This window comes from Hibiscus syriacus, unplaced genomic scaffold (assembly GCF_006381635.1).
Source record: "Hibiscus syriacus cultivar Baekdansim isolate YM2019G1 unplaced genomic scaffold, ASM638163v2 tig00116995_pilon, whole genome shotgun sequence".
Classification (NCBI taxonomy): domain Eukaryota; kingdom Viridiplantae; phylum Streptophyta; class Magnoliopsida; order Malvales; family Malvaceae; genus Hibiscus; species Hibiscus syriacus.
In genome coordinates, this window is record NW_024063511.1 from 978,971 (window position 1) to 999,784 (window position 20,814).

The 20,814-nt window shown below is 36.2% G+C and overlaps 1 protein-coding gene and 3 pseudogenes across 1 annotated transcript; 1 reads left to right on the forward strand and 3 right to left on the reverse strand.

Moving 5' to 3' along the window:
* Nucleotides 1–29: 29 nt before the first annotated feature.
* LOC120193321 lies at nucleotides 30–3,260 on the reverse strand (annotated as a pseudogene).
* A 2,234-nt stretch (nucleotides 3,261–5,494) lies between these two features.
* On the reverse strand, nucleotides 5,495–10,910 carry LOC120193318 (annotated as a pseudogene).
* Nucleotides 10,911–12,188: 1,278 nt separating this feature from the next.
* LOC120193322 lies at nucleotides 12,189–16,597 on the reverse strand (annotated as a pseudogene).
* On the forward strand, nucleotides 16,535–20,250 carry LOC120193432. The gene is made up of 2 exons (XM_039195926.1): nucleotides 16,535–16,633; nucleotides 19,951–20,250. The coding sequence occupies exons 1-2, from the start codon at nucleotides 16,535–16,537 to the stop codon at nucleotides 20,248–20,250; spliced, it is 399 nt and encodes a 132-aa protein (XP_039051857.1).
* Nucleotides 20,251–20,814: the final 564 nt, after the last annotated feature.

The following is a 20,814-nucleotide window of genomic DNA, read 5'->3' on the forward strand; positions in this document are numbered from 1 at the left end:
TCCAATGCATTCCAATTTCTCAACATGACCACACAATTCCTATAAGACATTTAACAGCTTTGTTATTGACCAAAGAGCATAGTTAACTAGCAGTAGATGTATACTTTATATACATGATCCACCACAAACTTGCGCAAGAAACACCGGAGATTGGAATTCATCCATCCCAGCTATATTATATGTGAACTGAAGCAGCATTATCAAAACTCTAGCTAAAATTTCCGGAGTATTGGAAGTAGCACTCCTCTTCACAACATCTTTTGACCAAGATGATGGCTTGAATCCCCCTGTCAGCAAGTTAGAAGCTGCAGCTGCACAGGTTTTTCTTCTCTTGGACTCTAGCTCCAACCTCTCCTTATTGGATGAGGACAACCCAGATGATCTGCGGAAGAATGAAGCAGCTCTAATCAATGCTCTCTTATCTTTCCTGTTTCTCTCAAACTTGGAAGAAAATTTTACTCCTGCAGCAGTAGCACCATCTTCTTCGCTTGCTGGAAGGAGTCGAATGCTTAGGCCCAATTTCCTTGAAGCAGATTCCTCATCAAGAACCCTCTTCTTTTGACTCAGAGAGCAGAAAATAAAATTAGGGAGAAAGTTCATAACAATATGTAACTGACAAACCAATCTAAGCTTAGAAACATACTCTAAGTTTGGCACGTAGAGCTTTGTTGAGGGCATAGTCATCTGAATGCCTGGTATTAGATACACGCTGAAGGCGAACTAGTACTGGCTCCGCTTCTTTCTTCTTCTTCAAATCCTCCTCCTGATGTTCAAGGCAATAAAATGGATCTGCAAGCTTGTCTCTTTCTGCAGAACAAATTTAACTGTAAAAACCAACACACAAGTTCTCGTACACACACACACAGTTGATTCCCAGTAAGCAAAATGCACAGGCCTATAGGTTCAACCCTCATTAAGCCCCATGGCTGTTAGTCAACCCATGCTTTTGATTGGAAATTATAGAGATTCACATTATGTCAAGTTCCTACCTTTAGTGAAGGAGATTTCATCACTCATCTCGGATAGGGTGCACTCAGTTAGATGGATTCCAAGGGCGTGTAATGGGGAGGCTGATGTTTTAGCAAAGATGGGAATTGGTTGATTGTTAGGCATTATCAGTGGGTTTTATTGTTTGAGTGTCTAGGTTTTTGGTTGTTACTTGAGTGGTTAAGTTTGTTGTGTTTTTCAGTTTGGAGTTTCTGTTTAACATTATGTAAGTTTGTATGAGTAATAAAATTTTTAAGGCACTCTCCCTCCCTCTGCAAATTAAGGAGCTGATTATCAGGCTCCGTTAATCAAGGAGGAGGTTTTTAATGAGGCCTGTTATTCCTATAAAAAAAACCATTATGTCAAGTTATTTATTTATTTATTTTGATAATTGAATATTATTCCAACATCCATATAAGTTTGTTCATTGTCATTAGGGCAAATTGTTCCAGAATACGATGTTTTTAAGCAAAGGCAACCCTATAGTTAAAAGTAGTTATCCTATAAGAATCAATAAACCCATGTAACTTACTACATACCTTAATCAGCAGGGAGTTCTAACGTCTCAGCATCCTCAACATCAAACACTTCAGTTTTTTGTTGAGCCCCACTAATGATCACATGCTCACAATTTTTTGGGTCTTTCTGAATGACTATCTCATGTTTGCAGCATGCAGACTTCATGGTAAAGCTCCATATCTAAAAGAAACAAGTAAATTTTAGGAGAACCAAATCAGCGATGAGCAAAATTGTTTAACAGAATATATCCCCCATTAACATAAACCGAATCACAGGAACTCAGAGTAGCTTATGAAATTGGTAAAAACAAGATAACTTGGTAGAATAATAATTTTCCACTTGCTTTTTCTTAGCATTGAACCGTACACCTTTCGCAATCATAGAATTGCATCCACCGCACCATATATTGAAAGGCATTTCAAACCTCAAAGCAAAACAAGAATGAAAATCATATACCATTTACAAAGAAACTTTCCACACCAAAAGTAAACTTGGCATGGATAATGGAAATCAAAACAAGTCTACTGTCACTTATAAAGTTATAAGGGTAATAGATTATTTCCTAGATACGGATTCCATGCAACAACTATAGAACAAGATAAATCTATAAAGCCACACTTTGCTTAGATCATCTCAGCTATAAGTCCAAGTGTATGGAACTTTTTGTTTCTTTTTGAAAAAGAAAAGAAAAGAAAATGAATAGTGAAAGATTTCTTTCTTCAGTAAAACAAATAATTAAAGATTTTGGGTCAAGAAAATAACAAACTAGTGTCTGGTTGCCAACCAATCTTATCAGAATTCAGTGAAGAATTCCTACCGAACTTCACCTGAAAAAAGCTCAGTTATGCCGTTCTTTCAGCCTATCATTTCATCATTAACCGCATTGAAGCCCATTAGTATAACTATTCTGAAGATGTTAAAATTTGTAACGAACTCACAAAAGAGAGTATAAAAATTCCGAAAATAAAGTGATCTTACCTTGTAATCAAAATTCCTTGATCTATTTTCCTTGCCCTCTCTCTCTAAGCATGTTGACCATGAAACTTGTTCAAAGAACCCTGAAAAGAAGAGCAGTGTCAAATTTTAAAGATCATAAATCATAACTAACTTAGGCAGAAGATTTCCTTAAAACCCGCCAAAAATATTGCAGAAAGCAAATAATTCTAAGCTATGCATACCTGACTTGGATCCCATTCTGGAGGATAGTAAAAGTTTTCAGCTCTAGCAGCTGCAAGTGAAGACTGCAGAAGCACAAAGAAAGTGGGTTAACCCTTTTTAATTACTCGCCAATGGAGGGATGGGGGTGGGGAAACAAGCTTTAAAAAAATATTGAACTGCAGAAAAACTAGGCATTAATCCAAAGCCAACATAAAACAACTTGTTAATACATCAAGTCATCAACTTATATTATCAATCAGCCTAAAATATATTTCCCAAAAAAAAATCTCTAAAAGATATAATTTTTTAAGGAATTGTATAAATTCTATTCAGATATATGAAATTAAATCACGTTAAAATCATGAAATCAATATAACCGGATCAATTCTGCAATATAAAATCAGAAATTGGAAGGGTAGTGAATGAAATAAAAAATAATCATAATGACATAGCTAAACCAATATCATTATCTAGGAATTGTAAGATCTACAACGAAACGTTCAATAACACAAAACCCTAATTGTCAGGGATACAAAGCATAATTTTTTATGTAATATAATTGAAAGTTAGAGCGGAATGATTCGCTTACCATAATTTCTTATCTTTTCTTCTTGGACGATGACGATTCTTCTGGGTTGGATACCGTAAATTGTGATTTTGATTTGTCTTATTATTTTATTTTGGACTAATTTCATGAGAAATCCTCAAACTATATATAATACATTAAATTAGTCCTTGTATTTTAAAATATTTTAATTATTTATTAGTAAATAATAAGAAAGATGAGAAATTACTAATTAAAACTTACTATAAATTTACTAATTTACTATTTAAGTGTATTTATGGATTGTAACTTTAGAATTTTGACTTTGAATTTGCTTCATACACTTTTTGATAATTTTTTTGGTTAAGCTTATTAATTTATATTTATATTAAGCTCTATAAAGTACAAGTAGATTTTACCTCTAATTTAAAAAAAGTAAGCTTAACGAGCAAGGAGTCGAGTCGAGTAGAATTTTAATGAGCTTAATGAACAATGAGTCGAGTAATAAAAAATTTTAACGAGCACGAGTTGAATACTATTCAACTAGCGATCGACTCGCTCGATAAGCACCGCTAATTCCAATCATGTCTAATTCCAATCATGTCATTTTATGAAGGACAATCAACTGTAATTTCATAGAACCAACCTGTCAAGGAAAATCAACAGTCTTCTGTTGCTGGGGGAACGAAATTTTAGAGATGCAGTTCTAAATGCGAGTTTCGTTCCTGTCAACTCTTGGGGGGACGTGCTAGATAAGGAACTCGACACGAGCAATTGGGGACCAAAAGGAGGTCCAAAATCTCTTTTATGTGTGCCTCTAGAGGAACTCTGGATTGTTGCAGGTCATTATCATGCAAGTAGGAGATGGAATCATGGAAGTCGTTGCTTTGCCCGTACGAGGAAGTGATTGTTCAGGCGGATGTTTGGATTCGTCTTTCAAGAGTACCTATGGAGCTCTTTAACAAGAAGAAACTCGAAGCAGTTGGCAACCTCCTGGGTCGAACAATGGAGGTTGATCGTCCAACCGTTGAATCCTCACAGGAAAGTAAGCCAGGATATGTGTGGAGGTAGATTTTAGTAAGCCTTTGCATGGAGGGGTTGTGTTAGGATCATTGTGGCAAATGGTGAGTATGAAGGATCTGACGAAATCTACTTCGAATGTGGTGTTCATGGACAAAGTTGATTTATTTCTGATGAGGCAGAAGACTCCTGCTAATTTTGAGGATGTTTCCGAGGACGATGGAGTTGAGGGTGGCGGTACGGATTCTAGCAGTGCTAATCCGATGTCGTCCTTTGGCCCCTGGATGCTGCCTTAAAGGAGAACTAGGAGGAATGAGAATAAGCAAACGGGTAGTGGGAATGTCCAACAACATAGCATTGGTTTCAATATATATTTGTCGATAAAACTTGAACCACAGCCTAAAATTAATACTCTGGTAGTAATATTAATTTTTCTTCCTCTGTATCTCTGGCACATAGTTACATAAATCGCTCAATAGCCAACGATCTACGTACTCTACGCTGCGATCCAAAACGCGGTACGAACGCGTTCCAGGTCGTTTCAAAATCGTGATTCGGTACAAAAGCATATACAATCTAAAATTGACCATCCAATTGACCTAATTGATGTTCAAATCACGATTTGAAGCCATCGATTCATCGTTCTGGACAATAAAAAACGCGAACAGACAACCAATTTCATCAAATTCGACTGTTCAATTCCATCCACACTCTGACACGGAAAAGAACGACGTTGACCGACCCTTGAATTTCTATTCACACTTCACGACCAAGAGGATTCCGTTAATCAATCATATTTTCATTCACACAACATAAATTATGGATTCTTTATCTTCTGATTTTAACTACTACAAATATTTAAGTTAGTCGCACAGCACAGAGCCACATATAGTGTCGATTACCTGATTACCTTCCTATGTCGATTTCCTTCACTAAGCCACAAACTCTTCTTTTCTTCTTCAATTTCTGTTTTTTATCACTGCAAATCTGCAATGACATTTGGCCAGAATCATCGAAGAGATAGTGAGTATGATGAGAACGAGACTGGAATCAGTGAGACACAAAGTTACATTGACCTTGATGATGATGTGCAACAAACAACAGCAGCAAATGAGGGCAGTGACAGTCATTCAGAAAAGTAACCGAAGAGAAGGATCCTATTAAGCCACTCCTTGTACCGAATTTTAGGGACCTAGCGAATTGCGATCCCGTTCCACGTTCCCGTATCGGAGCGTACTGCGATCCATGTGACTATGCTCTGGCAACTTCATTGTACAATATCCAATCTATATTGAGTAATTCCTAATGCAATATTGTCGAGTAGTAGTATAAAAGCAATATACAACAGAGCAGCGGAGCTACAAGGAAAAGAATAAGGCTATATGTTTATCATGTCTCCGGCTTATCTCCTTCTCCAATTTCAGTCTTATTTTCTTCTCCCATTTCAGTCTTATTTTCTTCTCCCATTTGTGTATGCACTCGGCTCCTAAGTTCTTCGAAAGCCTTCATGCTTTCTGCATCAAAACCACCCGCAAACTGGCAGAGAAAAGAAATCTAGTCAGTTTATTTTAACATTTCAAACAGCATTACTTGTAGCAATGCAAGTAATTCGTTGGATTACAACGCAATCAGAATTAGTAAGGATCTTAAACTGGACATCTTGAACAAGGTAACCAAGTGCAAAGCTAAATACCTGATGAACACGGAAAGCAAAACGGACCCCTTGCAGAAGTATAAACTCTCGGTTGGGTAATTTCTCCGGTCCACTCAATGCATCAAGTTCTGATGCTACACGTTTCATATATTTCCTTGCCAATTGAACAGATGAAAGCTTGATCTGCATTATGCATAAGGAAACCATTGATTTATAATTACATTTTATAGCAGGCAAAAGATCTACGTACTAATTTTCTATTTGTTGTGGTAGTTTCATCTGAACTTGCAATTACACCATCAATTCATCATAACAACGAGCCACTTATTGAGCTATGTTCCATGTATAACCAAACCAAACCTTCTAATTTATTGTTATGGTTCATACCTTGCCAACAATCCCAGAATCTAATAACCAATTAACTGGACTTCCAAACTCTCTGTACCGTGCAACAGCCATGTTTCTTGTACGTAAAAGTGCATATACGCTTTGTTCCACTCTGAACAACAACAACAAATGAAATAGCAAATCAGTATATGACAAGAGAAAGTGCATCTCTACCATTCTACAAGATTGTTAATTTATACTGAAATGACCCTGAAGGAAAACTAAAAGAACAATCCTATTTAGATTTTATTACTGTAAGGAGAGTATTGCTTATAGGTTCAGAAAATAAACTAAATGAATCTGAATTGACTTACTTTTCAAGCAATTTGTACATCTTTTTCAGAGCAGCTTCACATGGAAGGTTGGGATCATCAACAAAGGAAGAGACCTGCTTCTCCAACTTCACTAGGTCCTGGTATTCAAAAGCTGCCTCTCTTAATGCATCAGCCTTTCCTTCAGGCCAATCAAAGTGCTTGAGAACTGCTCGTTCATCAACCTACACAGCAAAGAAAGATGATTCAGCAAATATAGTAGACAGTAGACATACAATTTCTAGTGGATCTGTTGGACAAAATGAACAACTGGATTCATATGTTATAGTAAATCTTGCCACAAAGAAATGATATTAAGTATTCCATAATGACTGGTAAATAATAGAGCTGACAATGGAGAGCAAAATATAGTCTTAGACCCAGGGTTTAGTTCTAAGATGCATCTTCTGCCATACTACCTCAAAAATATGTGCTTCTTTTGTGCAATAAGAAATCTTTTGAATTCAAATTACCACTACTACTGACAGAAATACATATTTTAAATCTTGAATATTTTATTCCATACCAAGAAGGAAAGTTCCTCATCTAGCCAATTTACAAAAGCTACCAGGTCTCCTATGTTGGAGAAAGAAGCTGCTCGAACTTCAATGGCCAAGGACTGAACGAAGTCACCTTGCGATTCCACATCAGCTTTTACCTGGATGAATCAATATGATCTCATATTGTTAAGTATTGGTTAAATAACACCTACACTTGATCTGACGATAAGCAGATAAATGGGTGGAAAGGAAAACTTCAACATACAGCTAAAAGGAATGACGATCTATTCTCAATCTCTCCGATCATGTTGCTCCTAGCATCTGATGTATTAGATGTTGTAGAAATCAAACTTGAAGTTTCCTTCTTTGACTCGCGTTTCATCAATGTCTGATAAAATTCAACAAGTTCAGGAGCTCGGTGAACTTTATCACCACTGCCTGCTCCTCTAGGTAGGCTGCCTGGAGGAGGAGGAGGTGGTGGTCGTCCACCAGGAGGTGGCGGTGGTGGTGCACCAGGTAGTGGAGGTGGAGCAGGAAGTTTTCCTGTTGTAGCAGTATCTGTGCCAGCAGAACTGCCACTGGATGCCTTTGGTGGTGGTCTGGGCACCCTAGGTGCCCTCTTTTCAATGTGAGCAAGTTTCATCTTGCTTATAGTTTGGGAGTCTACAGTCTTATCGCCATTGGTTTGCTCACTTGTGTCACCAGAAACAACAGTCTTCTCCTTTATTTGAGCAAGTTTTGGTGGTAAAGTTACAGGTGCCTTTTCTCTAGACTCAAAGTTTGAGTTCTCGCCAAACCTCTCTGCCCTTGCTTCTTCTGCTTTTTTCTTAATTTGTTTCTCCCTCTCCATGGCCAACTTATGGCGGTCCTTATAAGCAGGATATTTTTCCTCTAATCTACTGATTTAGACATTAAGTGGAATGATGTTGCAACAGAATTCAAAGACCAGAAGGTTGAGTTCTAATGTTTGGAAGAGCGGAAGCATCCGGTGAATCAGTGGATTCCTGGTCCATTTTACCAAAAGTTGTGATTGCAACACCATCACCTGAATTCCTTAGCATAAGTGACTCTAATGGACCCCGATTGCGGAGGCTCAAGGTAGTCCTGCTTGGAGAACCAGAGAAGGATCTGGCTGGTGATGAAAAAGCGCTTGAATCATCTTTGCTCTTGCCCCATTTCTTCAGCTTTTGGATTAAACTAGGTCTCTTACTGAGATTGCTATATCTACTGTTAGAACTGTCCATGGAAGCATTATCAAAATCCTCACTTCCAGGAGAGGATGGATGAGATTAGTTGCTTTCAAGATCTGTGTCACCTTGCCCACGTTCTGACCCTGCATATTCTAACAGTAACCTTTTAGCCTTCTCTTGGGACTTGGGGCTCAGACTTTTATTGAGATCACGCGCAGATATTTTTCCTCCAGGTGTCTGGTAATTACGGATTTCGAATCTCAAGCATGCATTGACCCAACGAAGGTACACTAGTTCTTCAACTTCACTAAATCTGTTCATCTGAAGTCCTTCCACTTGCTTTAGCAGATCTTCATTTGCATGTTTTAAAGCATTGACCTCTTCTCTTGCCCTGGATGCAATTTCAGTCTGTGATAACATAAGACAGAAAAAAAGAATCACATATAACCACAAAGTACAAACTAGAACATTTATATTATTACTGGTCATACAGCCAAGGACTGATTTGTTTAGCTAAAGTAATAATTTTTCAAAATCTGTATCGTAGCATTCCCTGAAAATGTTCTAAACCATGTTGGTAGCTTGCTGGCCTTTACTTTTCGTTTTTCTTTTGTAAAAGGTCAGGCTTCTGAATTGTAAAGGGAAATGTCATCAACAAATATTCGGCTAATAATCATCTCAATAAACTTAAGATGCAACAATGTAAGTTTTCAGGCAGTCCGCAATTTTCTTATGTTGGTCTTACTCTGCAAATCCTTACACGGCCAAAACTAAAAGGCTTCCAACCATTTACACGAGTTCAGAATACAATACATAGGAGATTTCCATGGGACTTGCCTCAGTCATGTTGGAAAGGGAGGCTATTTTGCTTCAGCAGCATCCAGTTTAACAGTTAACTCCCTCTTTTCATGTTGAAGCTCTTTATTCTTTCTCCTAAGTTCCACGACTTCAATTTCTAACTCCTTCAAAGCTTTCAGTTTCTTCTCTATCTCAGCATCACTGTTGATGGCTTCTTGCTCTTTGGCTTGAAGAGTAGAAACTTGTTGCTTGAGAAACAATAACTGAGATCAAGCTGATTTTGCCTTTTTAGCTCCTTGATTTTGTTCCTTGCCACCTCCAACTCCTTCTTTACAGAAGCTCCATGAGCAATCTCCTCCTGAAGCTTCTTCCTCTCGGTCTGCAAAGAGTTTATGGTAATATTCAACATGTCAATTTCAACTGTCTTGATCTTCAGCTGCCTTTGTAATTCAGTAATATCTGATTCCTGCTCCTTTAAACCATAGTACTCAAGCAATTCACCCTCGAGCTTTACTTCCCTCTCCTCCAGTTCCTTTACTACATTGCGCAACCTTTCCAGTTCACTTGCATTGTTTGCCATCTCAGTTTCATACATTTTTTCTTTCTCTTCCCTGTCATATTTGTCAGTAGGCAATGGATATTCGATTTCCCCAGAGAGAAGGTCTTCAAACTCAGGTAGAAAATCTTCATCACCAATATCTGATCGGTTATCGTTAGCTCGATTAAATATGCTGCTAATCAATTTAACTTCTTCCTCCTCCTCTTCTTCCTCATCCTGTAAAATGCATCACATCTCAATCATTGGTAGAAAATAACTAATAAAGGACCAGACAATATTTCTTAGACGATAATGTGGATCGAAGAAGGTACATATATACTTACATCTTTTCCTTTGAAGCCATCATTGGGATATGTAAACTGCTTCTTGTTGTCTTCATTTTTTGAGTTTCAGTGTCATCAGAGAACAAGTTAACAAAACACGATGAAGCCCAAATGCCACATGAGTAAAAAAGAATGACAAAACCATAGGGTAGCAATTAAAATAAACCTTGAAGAAGTATATTTCTGTAATGGGAAACATTCAATCAATGAAAAAACATGCAATCTTTCACCTTCTTTCCTTACTAGAATATGCCCTGGGATTCTAAAAATTGAAAAAACTAAGAAATTTAAAAGCTGGGTACCTGATGGTTTTGCTGACTTAGAGTTTTTGACATTGAGCCGCTTAACTGCAAGAGCTGCAATTGAAGAGGCAAGAAGGACTCTGACTAGCATGTAGGATTTGTGTATATAAAAACCCTCTTCCTCCACTCACCTACAGGAAAAAAATACCCAATAGACATCCCTAGTCCACTTCTCCTCATCTCCCATCATTATCTAAAACCATTATGACCCTTTAAATGCAAGAGCTTGTAAATGCTATCCTGTTGCAAATTCAAGCAGCAGAACCCTAGTTTGGGAGTTGAAAATATGGTTGAACTATAATAGCCAATCCAGATAGAAACGTTCCTAAACCATTAGCATTATCATGTTATCAGATTTGTAGACCATTCAATGAAAAACTTCTTTTTCTATTATACACAAATTCACTTGCTAAATAGAATCCAAAACACCTGTCTTGCTAAGAGCTACAGCAACCACCAATAACAAGTGGCCAGTTTTGCTTCCGATAAAAATGAAAATTTACTCGAAAGGGTAGGACTAAAACCTTACGGCTTTTCTTGAGGAAAATGATGTGCAGTGAAAAACACGGCCGAAACCAAGGCTGAAAATGACACCAGAAACTGTAAATTTGAACAAAAAGGCAAGCTTGCTAAAAAAGTCTTTGCCTTTTTTGTTTGAGTACGTATCTCTGTCATTAGCAAGAGGAACTATTGTCTCTAATGCATTAATCCAATGTTTCTGTCCCAACTAATTTATAGGTGTTTTGTCCGATTAAATCTCTAATAATCAAGCTTTGGAAGATTAATGGGAAAGTATGAAACTTTTTGGACCCAAGCCATAGTAAAGGCTGAAACTTAATTCCCAACCGTTTGCTTAATGGACCGAAGCGAATGCAGAGGTGCATCCAGGCAAAAACCAATATAAACCCAACTTGGTGATTGACATGGTTGGACTTTTTGGATTTTTCTTTAGGTTTTGGTAGGTTTCATTTGATGAAATGAAGGACATCCTGAGCCACAAAAATAAAATCATCTGCGGATGTAACAATGTATGGATAATATACATCATAGCACGTCTTAGTTATATCGGCATAAAAATCCTTAATTTTCTTTCAAAAATTGTCAAACTAATGGTGGGATTTTGGTGAAATTCGTGGAATTGAAAATTAAAGTTGCATATGCAATTGGCTCTACTGGTACAAGAAAAATAAGGGAAATAAGCAAATTGAGTTCGTTTAATATGGTGATAATGGGAAATGAAAGAGCAGACTACTTTATCTACGGGAATGGATAAATATAACCCAGATGATTCCTTCTAATTTTTCTGTCCGAGGAATTTTTTGGTGTTAACTAATCAATGCGCAATTTCTCGGGAACAAAACGCTGAAGGAAGTCATTTTCATGGTGAAATTTGAGGGGATCAAGTGGGCAAATAGCAGACAATATATTATACAAAACAGCCGGTGGTTCATAGCTCTCTTGTGAACCCTACGGCCCTCAACTTTGGAGGATTGAAATTTTCTAGGCCTTGACATTAATTTTGATTTTCTTTTCTTTTCTTTTCAGTAAAGTGGGTATTTTTTATATGCACATAAATAAACCCAAGATTTTTACGGCAGACTCGTAGAAGAATATTGAACAGTAAAGACAAGAAAAACAGCTACTAAAATATAGAGCAGACATATGTAACATACCCAGATGAGCCGATTCCAAGCTGTTACTGTTACTGACAAACAAGCAATGAACAGAATAGCTTAAGCTTAGAGAGATATAAAGTATTATTCTTTGTCAATATTTATGTAGTCGGAGGCTTAACTGCGGGTATGAACTCATTGATCTGATTATGCATTGTACTTGTATCCGTTCTTGCAAGTAGCACTATAAAAAATGTTCTTTTGATGGAAATAAATGAATAAACAAGACAGGATGCGGAAGGCACGCATATGAAAGATGTTGATTCCCGAATTCTTTCATCCCATTTAGTTCTTCAACAGTTAACCACTATGAAAAGGTCAGAAGAACATGAAAATGAGAAGATGATATAATCCAAATATCAACACTCTGGCTGTAAGCTTGACTACAACACTGGCCACTGCTCACCAAAACAATAAAGATTTTCTCGTGTTGCATTCATCACTCCATGGAATTTCTTATTTAGTCTTCTTATGTTTTAACATTTTCAACCTGTCAGTGCCGAATCTACTTTTTGATAATCAAGCTTGGTCATCCCATTTCCATCTTCGTCCCACCTCCTCAAAGACCTTAGCTCGGGCTTGGCTTTTTCTTGCTTCATCCTCTACCCAGGATCTGCATTTGAATTCATTGTTTTTCTTAATTACAACTATGTATCACTACATTCTAAAATGCAAGGTAGTGAGATAGGTCAGGACCCAAGGAGTCCTTCCAAGTATTGATTTTACATTACTGTAGGATAAGCCAATTGAGTCGAGTAAACTAGCTTTTGCGACACAAGCATCAACGTATGGAAAAGAGTGGAGGGGGTAAGCAAATTCAGCACTTACTTGAGAATCTTGATAGCTTCTATCTCAGCTGCCAGTATGGATTTTGCATCAAGTATTCCTTCTAGTTTGGATTGTAAACCACTGCACATATCTTGCAACTTATTCCGCTCAGTAACATACATAGTCCTGTCAGATGCAAACCTTCCTGATATCTCAGCAACCTCTTCTTTCAGACTAGAAACCAATTGCCTCTGGCAGTCCATTGCTGCCTTTTCCTTCAAAGACTCCGCAGCACATTTCTCCTGAACAATCTTCTCCTGTTCCAGGTCCTGAACTGTCGAAATGTAAAGCTTCTCCACCTCAGAACCTCTGGTTCTTTCTTCATCCAACTTTTCATCCCAAAAACTCTGTATTTCTCCCTTTTCAAGCAACTCGGACTTGATTTCTTTCATTTCAGCTCTTTTTGAAGAACTCTTCATTTCCAGCTTCAACTCATTGGAAATTGCTTCTGCCATCCTGCCACTTGTAAAAGCCACTGCTGCTTGTGCTTTTGATGAAGGTTTATTCGGTTGAAAACGCTTGCTTTTTCCTACAAAATTTGGATATAGATTTGTGTGAAGCACAGTAAGCGAATGCAGTGCTTGATTTGTCATCTTAGACGAAAGAATAGCACAAAGAATAACTCTGCACATTCTGCTCATTCATATCTTTGCCTTAGTTTAGGCTTTTAGCATTAGCTCTTCGCACTTTCTTGGTAAAAATCACTCATGAAGTCATGATTCCTAATGGTATCTAGAAAAGTGATACTAGTCAAGAGTATTCCTACCATTCACATATTAAATACTTGCTTGAAAGGAAGAAGAAAAGTGGAAGGGGGTATCGCGTATGAATGTGTGTAACAAACCAAGATAAGAATTGTACCAAAACTTTCTGAGTATGCTCTTTTCTCCAGCCAACATGTCTATAAAAAGTCCAGGTGACAAATCTGGACTGATCTCCTTCAAATCCATAAAGTCTACCTTTGTCCTTGATATCTGGACTGTACACAAGTTAGGTTTTAAGAGCTATGAAAAGACTGGTGAAGCATCAGGCTAACAGTTCAGAAGCACATAAAAGAAATTCTAGCAGATGGTCAGGGAGATTTATTGTACCTGCTCCATTACTCCTGGCTCAAAGTCATACTCTACCAAGGCTTTCCAGTTTATAAGATCCTCTCGAGAAATAAATCTAGAAGACCAGGTATATTTTGCTGAGTCAAAAGGCACTTTTCAAGAATTGATGAAATTTGTGAATGACTGTGCAGCTTTACCGGTCAGTAAAGAAGATTCGTCCTTTTGAACCATCAGAAGCAGTGTTCCTGCCTGAAAGCTTGCTGAAGATGATGCCTGCCTCTGCCAAAGCTAAATCCAAAGTTCCAAGGAGAACAATGCAGACACCCGTTTTTGTCCGGGCAAAAAAATAGTATATTATTATTATTATTAATTATTACCTAACCTTATCAACTAAACCACTAAATAAACTAAATACCTTCCCTAACCCACTAAACATTAAACAAATCCTCAACTAATCTACTAAAATAAAACCTAACCCACTATCCATTAAACAAATCCTCCACTACTCCACTAAAAATTCATCATAAATCAAGGAGGGAGGAAGGATACGGGAGGGGAGAGAGAATTGGGGAAAAAATAGAAAAAAAACATTTAAAGAAAAAAAGGCCAAAAACCATTCGGATTTCTTTTCTCCGATCCGCTGTCGTCCACCGTCCGATCGTCCTGATTTTTTAGTATGTTGTTCATGTTGGCCTTGCGCAACTTGTCACCGTTCGAATCGTTGATCGGAGATCCTTATTGCCGGCGAAAATTCGGCAGAATTCAAGAATCCTTTTTTTCTTTTTTTTCTTTAAATGCTTTTTTTCTCTATTTTTTTCCCAATTCTCTCCCCTACCGTATCCTTCCTCCCTCTTTGATTTATGATGGATTTTTAGTGGAGTAGTGGAGGATTTGTTTAATAGATAGTGGGTTAGGTTTTGTTTTAGTGGAGTAGTGGAGGATTTGTTTAATGTTTAGTGAGTTATGGTAGATATTTGGTTTATTTAGTGGTTTAGTTGATTATGTTAGGTAATAATTAATAATTATAATAATAATATACTATTTTTTGTCCCGGACAAAAACGAGTGTCTACAAACAACTCTTAATTGTCATCCCTTTTTTTCTTTCTTTTTTACATGGAAATGTCAAATTGAGCTTTACCTTGAATAGACTCAAAATCTGGGTCATCGGCACCAACATCATCAAAGGCTGCAGGTTCTGACCCAGAGAGTGAAATGGATGGAACAATCCTGTGCCTAGGGTTCCTACAAGATAATAGGTTCCCAAATCAGATCAGATCATGCAAAAGAATATTCTTAGAGCTTCCTATTTTCAATTTCAAACCATTCCCAAAAGATAAGTACAGGACAACTACTACCTTTCCAATAACGAACTTGTACGAACAAGCCATCTAGCATATTCCCTTCTTGTGCATAATTCATCAGGTCATACATCATCTTCAATGATCTGCAAGCCTTAATTACATGATACAATCATATGCAGTTCATTTGAAAAGGACCAGAGATGATTTTAGATAAAAGAAGCGTCCAGAAACAAACCTTCAGCTTCTTTAGAACCAACAAAGCTTCCTGCTGAGTGGAATCAATAGCAACAGGTACTACAACGCGCTCACGCTTATGACAAGGTGCTGATAGTGTCAAGGAAAAACAATCAAATTTTCTAAAGAATTTGGTGCATAAATCAAATAGATTAGACATTACACTATTGTCCGAAACTATGGCCTCAAGTACACATTAAAGTTAGAAGATTTGGTTGTAATAGTTTATCTTGTTCTGTCCGTCCAACAAAAGGCAATCTAAAATGCTGAAACATTAAAAAAATAAAACAGAGAACTGAAAGGTTCTACATAATTGACTGCCACACCTGGAGGAACAATTTCGGTAACTGCAAGAGGTACACAGTCGGGTACTGCCTCAGCAGCCTGTTCATCAGATTCGAGATAGTCCCTAGCTTCCGTATGGTCATTTTTTGCCTCCCTACAGCTAAAGACCCCGTGAAAAGTATTCAATGGACTACTAAACTCGAACTTAAACCCTGCAGATCTCAATTAAAAAGCACTAAACATGAAATCAAACACACCCATTGTGTTCATTCTTGAAAATATATATATAAAAAAACGCTGTTATGTTGAGAGACTGCAAGTAAATGCAAGTCTTGAATAAAGAAAGAACCCACCTTTTCTGTAGAACAAGAAGTACGCAATGGAAATTGCAATAGCAAGTGAAGACCCAATAGCACTCCCAACTAACATAGAAGAAAAACCTGCAGAACAGAAAAAACGCATTTCTAATTCGACCCAACTCTTATTCAAAGAAGAATTCTTCAAGCAAAAAAGAACGAAACCTTTTTTCCTTGTTCTAGGAGTTGGGGGAGCTTGAACAACGGCCCAACCCCCATAGTCGTCGGGTGGAGAATTAGGGTCGGGAGGTAACCAAGCAATGTCAACGTCTGGGTGCAGCAGAGAAGCAGAGATACGCAGTATTCGGGAGTAGGAGGATCTTGGATAACAGACAAATGAAGTTGGAGATGTGAAGAAGGAGAGACTGCTGCCACGGCGATGAAGAAAGGATGGGGTTTCGGGTGCGATGAATAGAGATGATGAAAATGCGGTGATTGAGCCCATCCTCCTTTGATTAACAAAATTGGGGGACTGAAATGAATAAAGGGACAATTAAGCAAGTAGCATCAACAACAACAGAAAGCATTGAATTCGAATCGGAATATATACGATGTCAGCTTTGGAGTCTACGCTTTGCTCCCAGGCTCAGCTGCAGCCCCCCTGTACCACAGCTTGTCTCAACTGTTTCTCTTTCGAACAGCCAGCCAGGGTTTTCATTTATTTTTCCTATGAATAAGAAGTTAAGTGCTCAAATATAATTTTTTATTTTTAATATACCTCGGCTTAAATGAATATCAAATTAAAATCTAAATTAAATATATGATACCTAAAAAAGTAATTAAATATTAAATTAAAATAAAATAATAATTTAAATATTAAATGTATAATTTTTTTTATAATTTTTAACATAATTTATACATAATTTTATTTAAAATTACATTTTATTCTTCTATTTTTTTTTATTATGGGTGGCTCATAATTTAGGTAGACTCACCCTTAAATATATCTATTTGCTTCGGTAAACGAACTATAAAAATATATTAAATTATTGAAAAATCATAGATAAATTATAAATCAGTCGAATGAAGTGAAAAAATTATACACGAACGTAAATCGTGTATCAAAATCTAATCCAAAGGTTTAAAACATAGAAGATTAACATGATAACAAATAGATATCATCTTAATCGGTCGTAGTGATGTTTAAACCAACTTTAAAAAACGAAAATTAAATAACCCAAAACATGTCATAAATATATGATTATTAAAAAAAAACAAATATACACTATACTAAAATAAAATTAAAAACAATAAAATCGACAGTTGATGACTAGAGTTGGTTTAATAATTACTAATAATGTTAATCCATATAACATATGAAATAATAGTTCGTGCATTATACTAGATGTTTAAAAGTACAACTACTATTTCTATCATTGGTAATCAATTTTAATGTTTGTTGTCGACCGTCAGTATTCTTTATTATCTTTTTAATTTCTTTTGTTTTTTTATTTTCAATAAGTCTGCTTATATGACACATTTTCCTTTGCTTTATGACACATTTTCTTCTGCCTTTTGGAACGTTTTTCGATCGTTTGGTCGTTGTTTTCATTTATCATTTTCTAATGGTTGATTAGATATCACCATGACTGATCAAGTTGGTGTTTATCTGTTATATTGTTGATCTTCCCTGTGTTGAGTTAATCGATCGATGGAATCGGCCAAGAGGGGGTGAATTGGCAATAAAAAATTTTGGTGGAAGCTTTTGCAGAAAATTGAAAGTAATTGCACAGCGATTTAGAGTGGCTCGACTTTCTCAACTAAAGTCTACGTCCACTACCTTAGCTATCCACACTAAGGATTTTCCACAAATTCACTAATTTGTCTTTCTTTTGAGGACAAAGAGTAACCTTACAAACCCTCAAGAATTATACCCTAAATTCTTGAGAACACACTCTCTCAAAGAGAACAATACAAATTTGCAAACTTACAAGGAAATCCTCACAAGGTAAGATGTTTCCACAATTCTAAAACAAGAAAAGAACACTAAAAATAATTACAAATGAGCACAAATGGTGTTCTTGAAAGCAAAATGAATATTGAAAGGAAAATTGGCTTGATTTGCACAAACTTGGTGTTTGATGCTTTCTCTCTTGTTTCTCTATGATTTCTTGTTGATCAAAGGCTTCAGAACTTGTTTAAATACTCCCTCAATTGATTATACATGTGTTTAAATTTGCACGCCAATTGGTCTGGATTCTTCCATGGAGAATGAACCGGAAGTGGACGCCATCTTTATCGATTTAACTCTTCCCGGATCTACTCAAGAGGTGGTTAAACCTTCAAATGAGTCAAGCTCTGATGCCAATTGTTGAGTTAATCGATCGATGGAATCGGCCAAGAGGGGGTGAATTGGCAATAAAAAAATTTGGTGGAAGCTTTTGCAGAAAATTGAAAGTAATTGCACAACGATTTAGAGTGGTTCGACTTTCTCAACCAAAGTCTACGTCCACTACCTTAGATATCCACACTAAGGATTTTCCACAAATTGACTAATTTGTCTTTCTTTTGAGGACAAAGAGTAACCTTACAAACCCTCAAGAATTATACCCCAAATTCTTGAGAACACTATCTCCCAAAGAGAACAATACAAATTTGCAAACTTACAAAGAAATCCTCACAAGGTAAGATATTTGCACAATTCTAGAACAAGAAAAGAACACTAAAAAATAATTACAAACGAGCACAAATGGTGTTCTTGAAAGCAAAATGAATATTGAATGGAAAATTGGCTTGATTTGCACAAACTTGGTGTTTGATGCTTTCCCTCTTGTTTCTCTATGATTTCTTATTGATCAAAGGCTTCAGAACTTGTTTAAATACTCACTCAATTGATTCTGAACGTTGAGGATGATTAGTGGAGTCAATGGAGCCGTTTAAGTGTGAAAACCATTAATAAAACAGCTTGGAGCGTGGGGGGAATCGATACCCCCTCATGGGGGAATCGATTCCCTAAGTGTAAAATTCAAATATTTCGTCCGTTGAACAGTGGGGGGAATCGGTTCCCTCCGAGCATATTGGAATTTCTCGGAGCCAAACCATTCAGGAGGGAATCGGTTCCCTCTGGACAATCTGGAAATTTTGGCTTTGAAATGGTTCGAAATATTTTGTAAAATCGTTTCGAAATTATTTTAAGTTTTAAACTTAATTTTACACTTGAGTAAGGATTAAAATGACATTTGAAAGATTTGGAGTAATATTTTGATATTCAAATAATTATATCGAATATACTTATAAAATCTTTTTGGAAATCTTAAAATTCATTTAACTTAATTTATTATATCAAAATATTTTCAACACCCTGCTTTGGACCCTCGAATTTGATTTGTATACATGTGCGTTTGTGGATAACTTTTCACGTCGCTCGAGTTTGATTTGTGGTTTATCGATGGTCTTTTAGTAGCTTGATCCCCTTTTGTGGTTCCTTTACCGATGCGATCAGATCTGTTTATATCTATATTCATTCGAGCTTTCTTTGTTATAATTTAACCTTTCCTTGTACCTTACGCGATATTAAGTTGCTAGTTTTGTTTCAATGATTATAGGAAATTATCCTAAATATGTGCTTGATTTACGATTATGATTATGAATCTTTATTGTAATTTAGGATAATTCCTATTTTGAATAAAATTAGTGATTTTTTTTTTAAAAAAAAAGTACAACTACAATATTAAATATTTTATTAAATGATATATTTCACATTAAATATTTTATATATCTATCAAATAATTTGTTATCTCCTGAAATAAAACGTGTCATACATTTATTAAAAGATACATTTCACATTAAATATTTTATATATCTATCAAATAAGTTGTTATCTCCTAAAATAAAACGTGTCATACATTTAAACAAAAATAAATTAACAATTTTAGACTGAATTAGAGATCGATTTATCAATGTCACTAGACACAATCAAACTTTTAAATATAATACACATATTAAATTATATACTCGACTACTATAGGGTGCTTACTTGGATCTCTTACTTGCTTGGGACGTGGGTTTCCGTCGCGTTGTGCTGCAAGTTGATAGCTTGGATGGTCGTCATTATCTTCGTAATGATTCTTCCGTCATTCACAATTTGAAGTGGCACTTTGAAGAACTTACACAGAGGAATTGGATTGTTAAAATTCAACACGTTCTTCATGAAGGAAATAAGATGGTCGATGCGCTTGCCAAGATTACTAGTTTTGCGACTACCGTTTTTGCTGATCCTCCTTTACCAGTTATTTCCCTCTTACATGCTGATATTGCAAGCTCTTGATGCTTGCTTGTTGTTTGTTCCACTTTAGGCATTGGATTCTGCTGGTTGGTCTTGCTGTTTGTTGGTCATAGTGTGTATTATCGTATGTACTATTTTCCTCCGACTAAGTTTAAGAGATTTTTAAAGAGACACAGATATTACTTTTCATTGTATAATTTAATCATATTTTTTTCATAAATAAAAAAATAGTATAACCATTTTCATATAAAAATAATTAAAAACATTAGTTAAATTCAATTATTTAGTTTAATAATCATGTTTTTATACAATTACGAAGATATAAAAATGATTAAGATGCACGCACGAGTTAGACAATCTCAATGGTAAAGGAATTATTATTATTATTTGAGGTCTTAGGTTCGAGCACCATGAATGTCATAAATATGAGTGTTCAAATGTCAAATGACTAAGAGTTATTTTTAAACAAATATTATCTTGTACTTATCCTAAATATTTAAGATAAAAAAGGAGTATAAGCCGATAGCGGGTATACCTACTGCATCATGACTGGACCTTTGGGCTCTACTACTCTACAATATCTTCATATTGTTGGCCCATACAGGT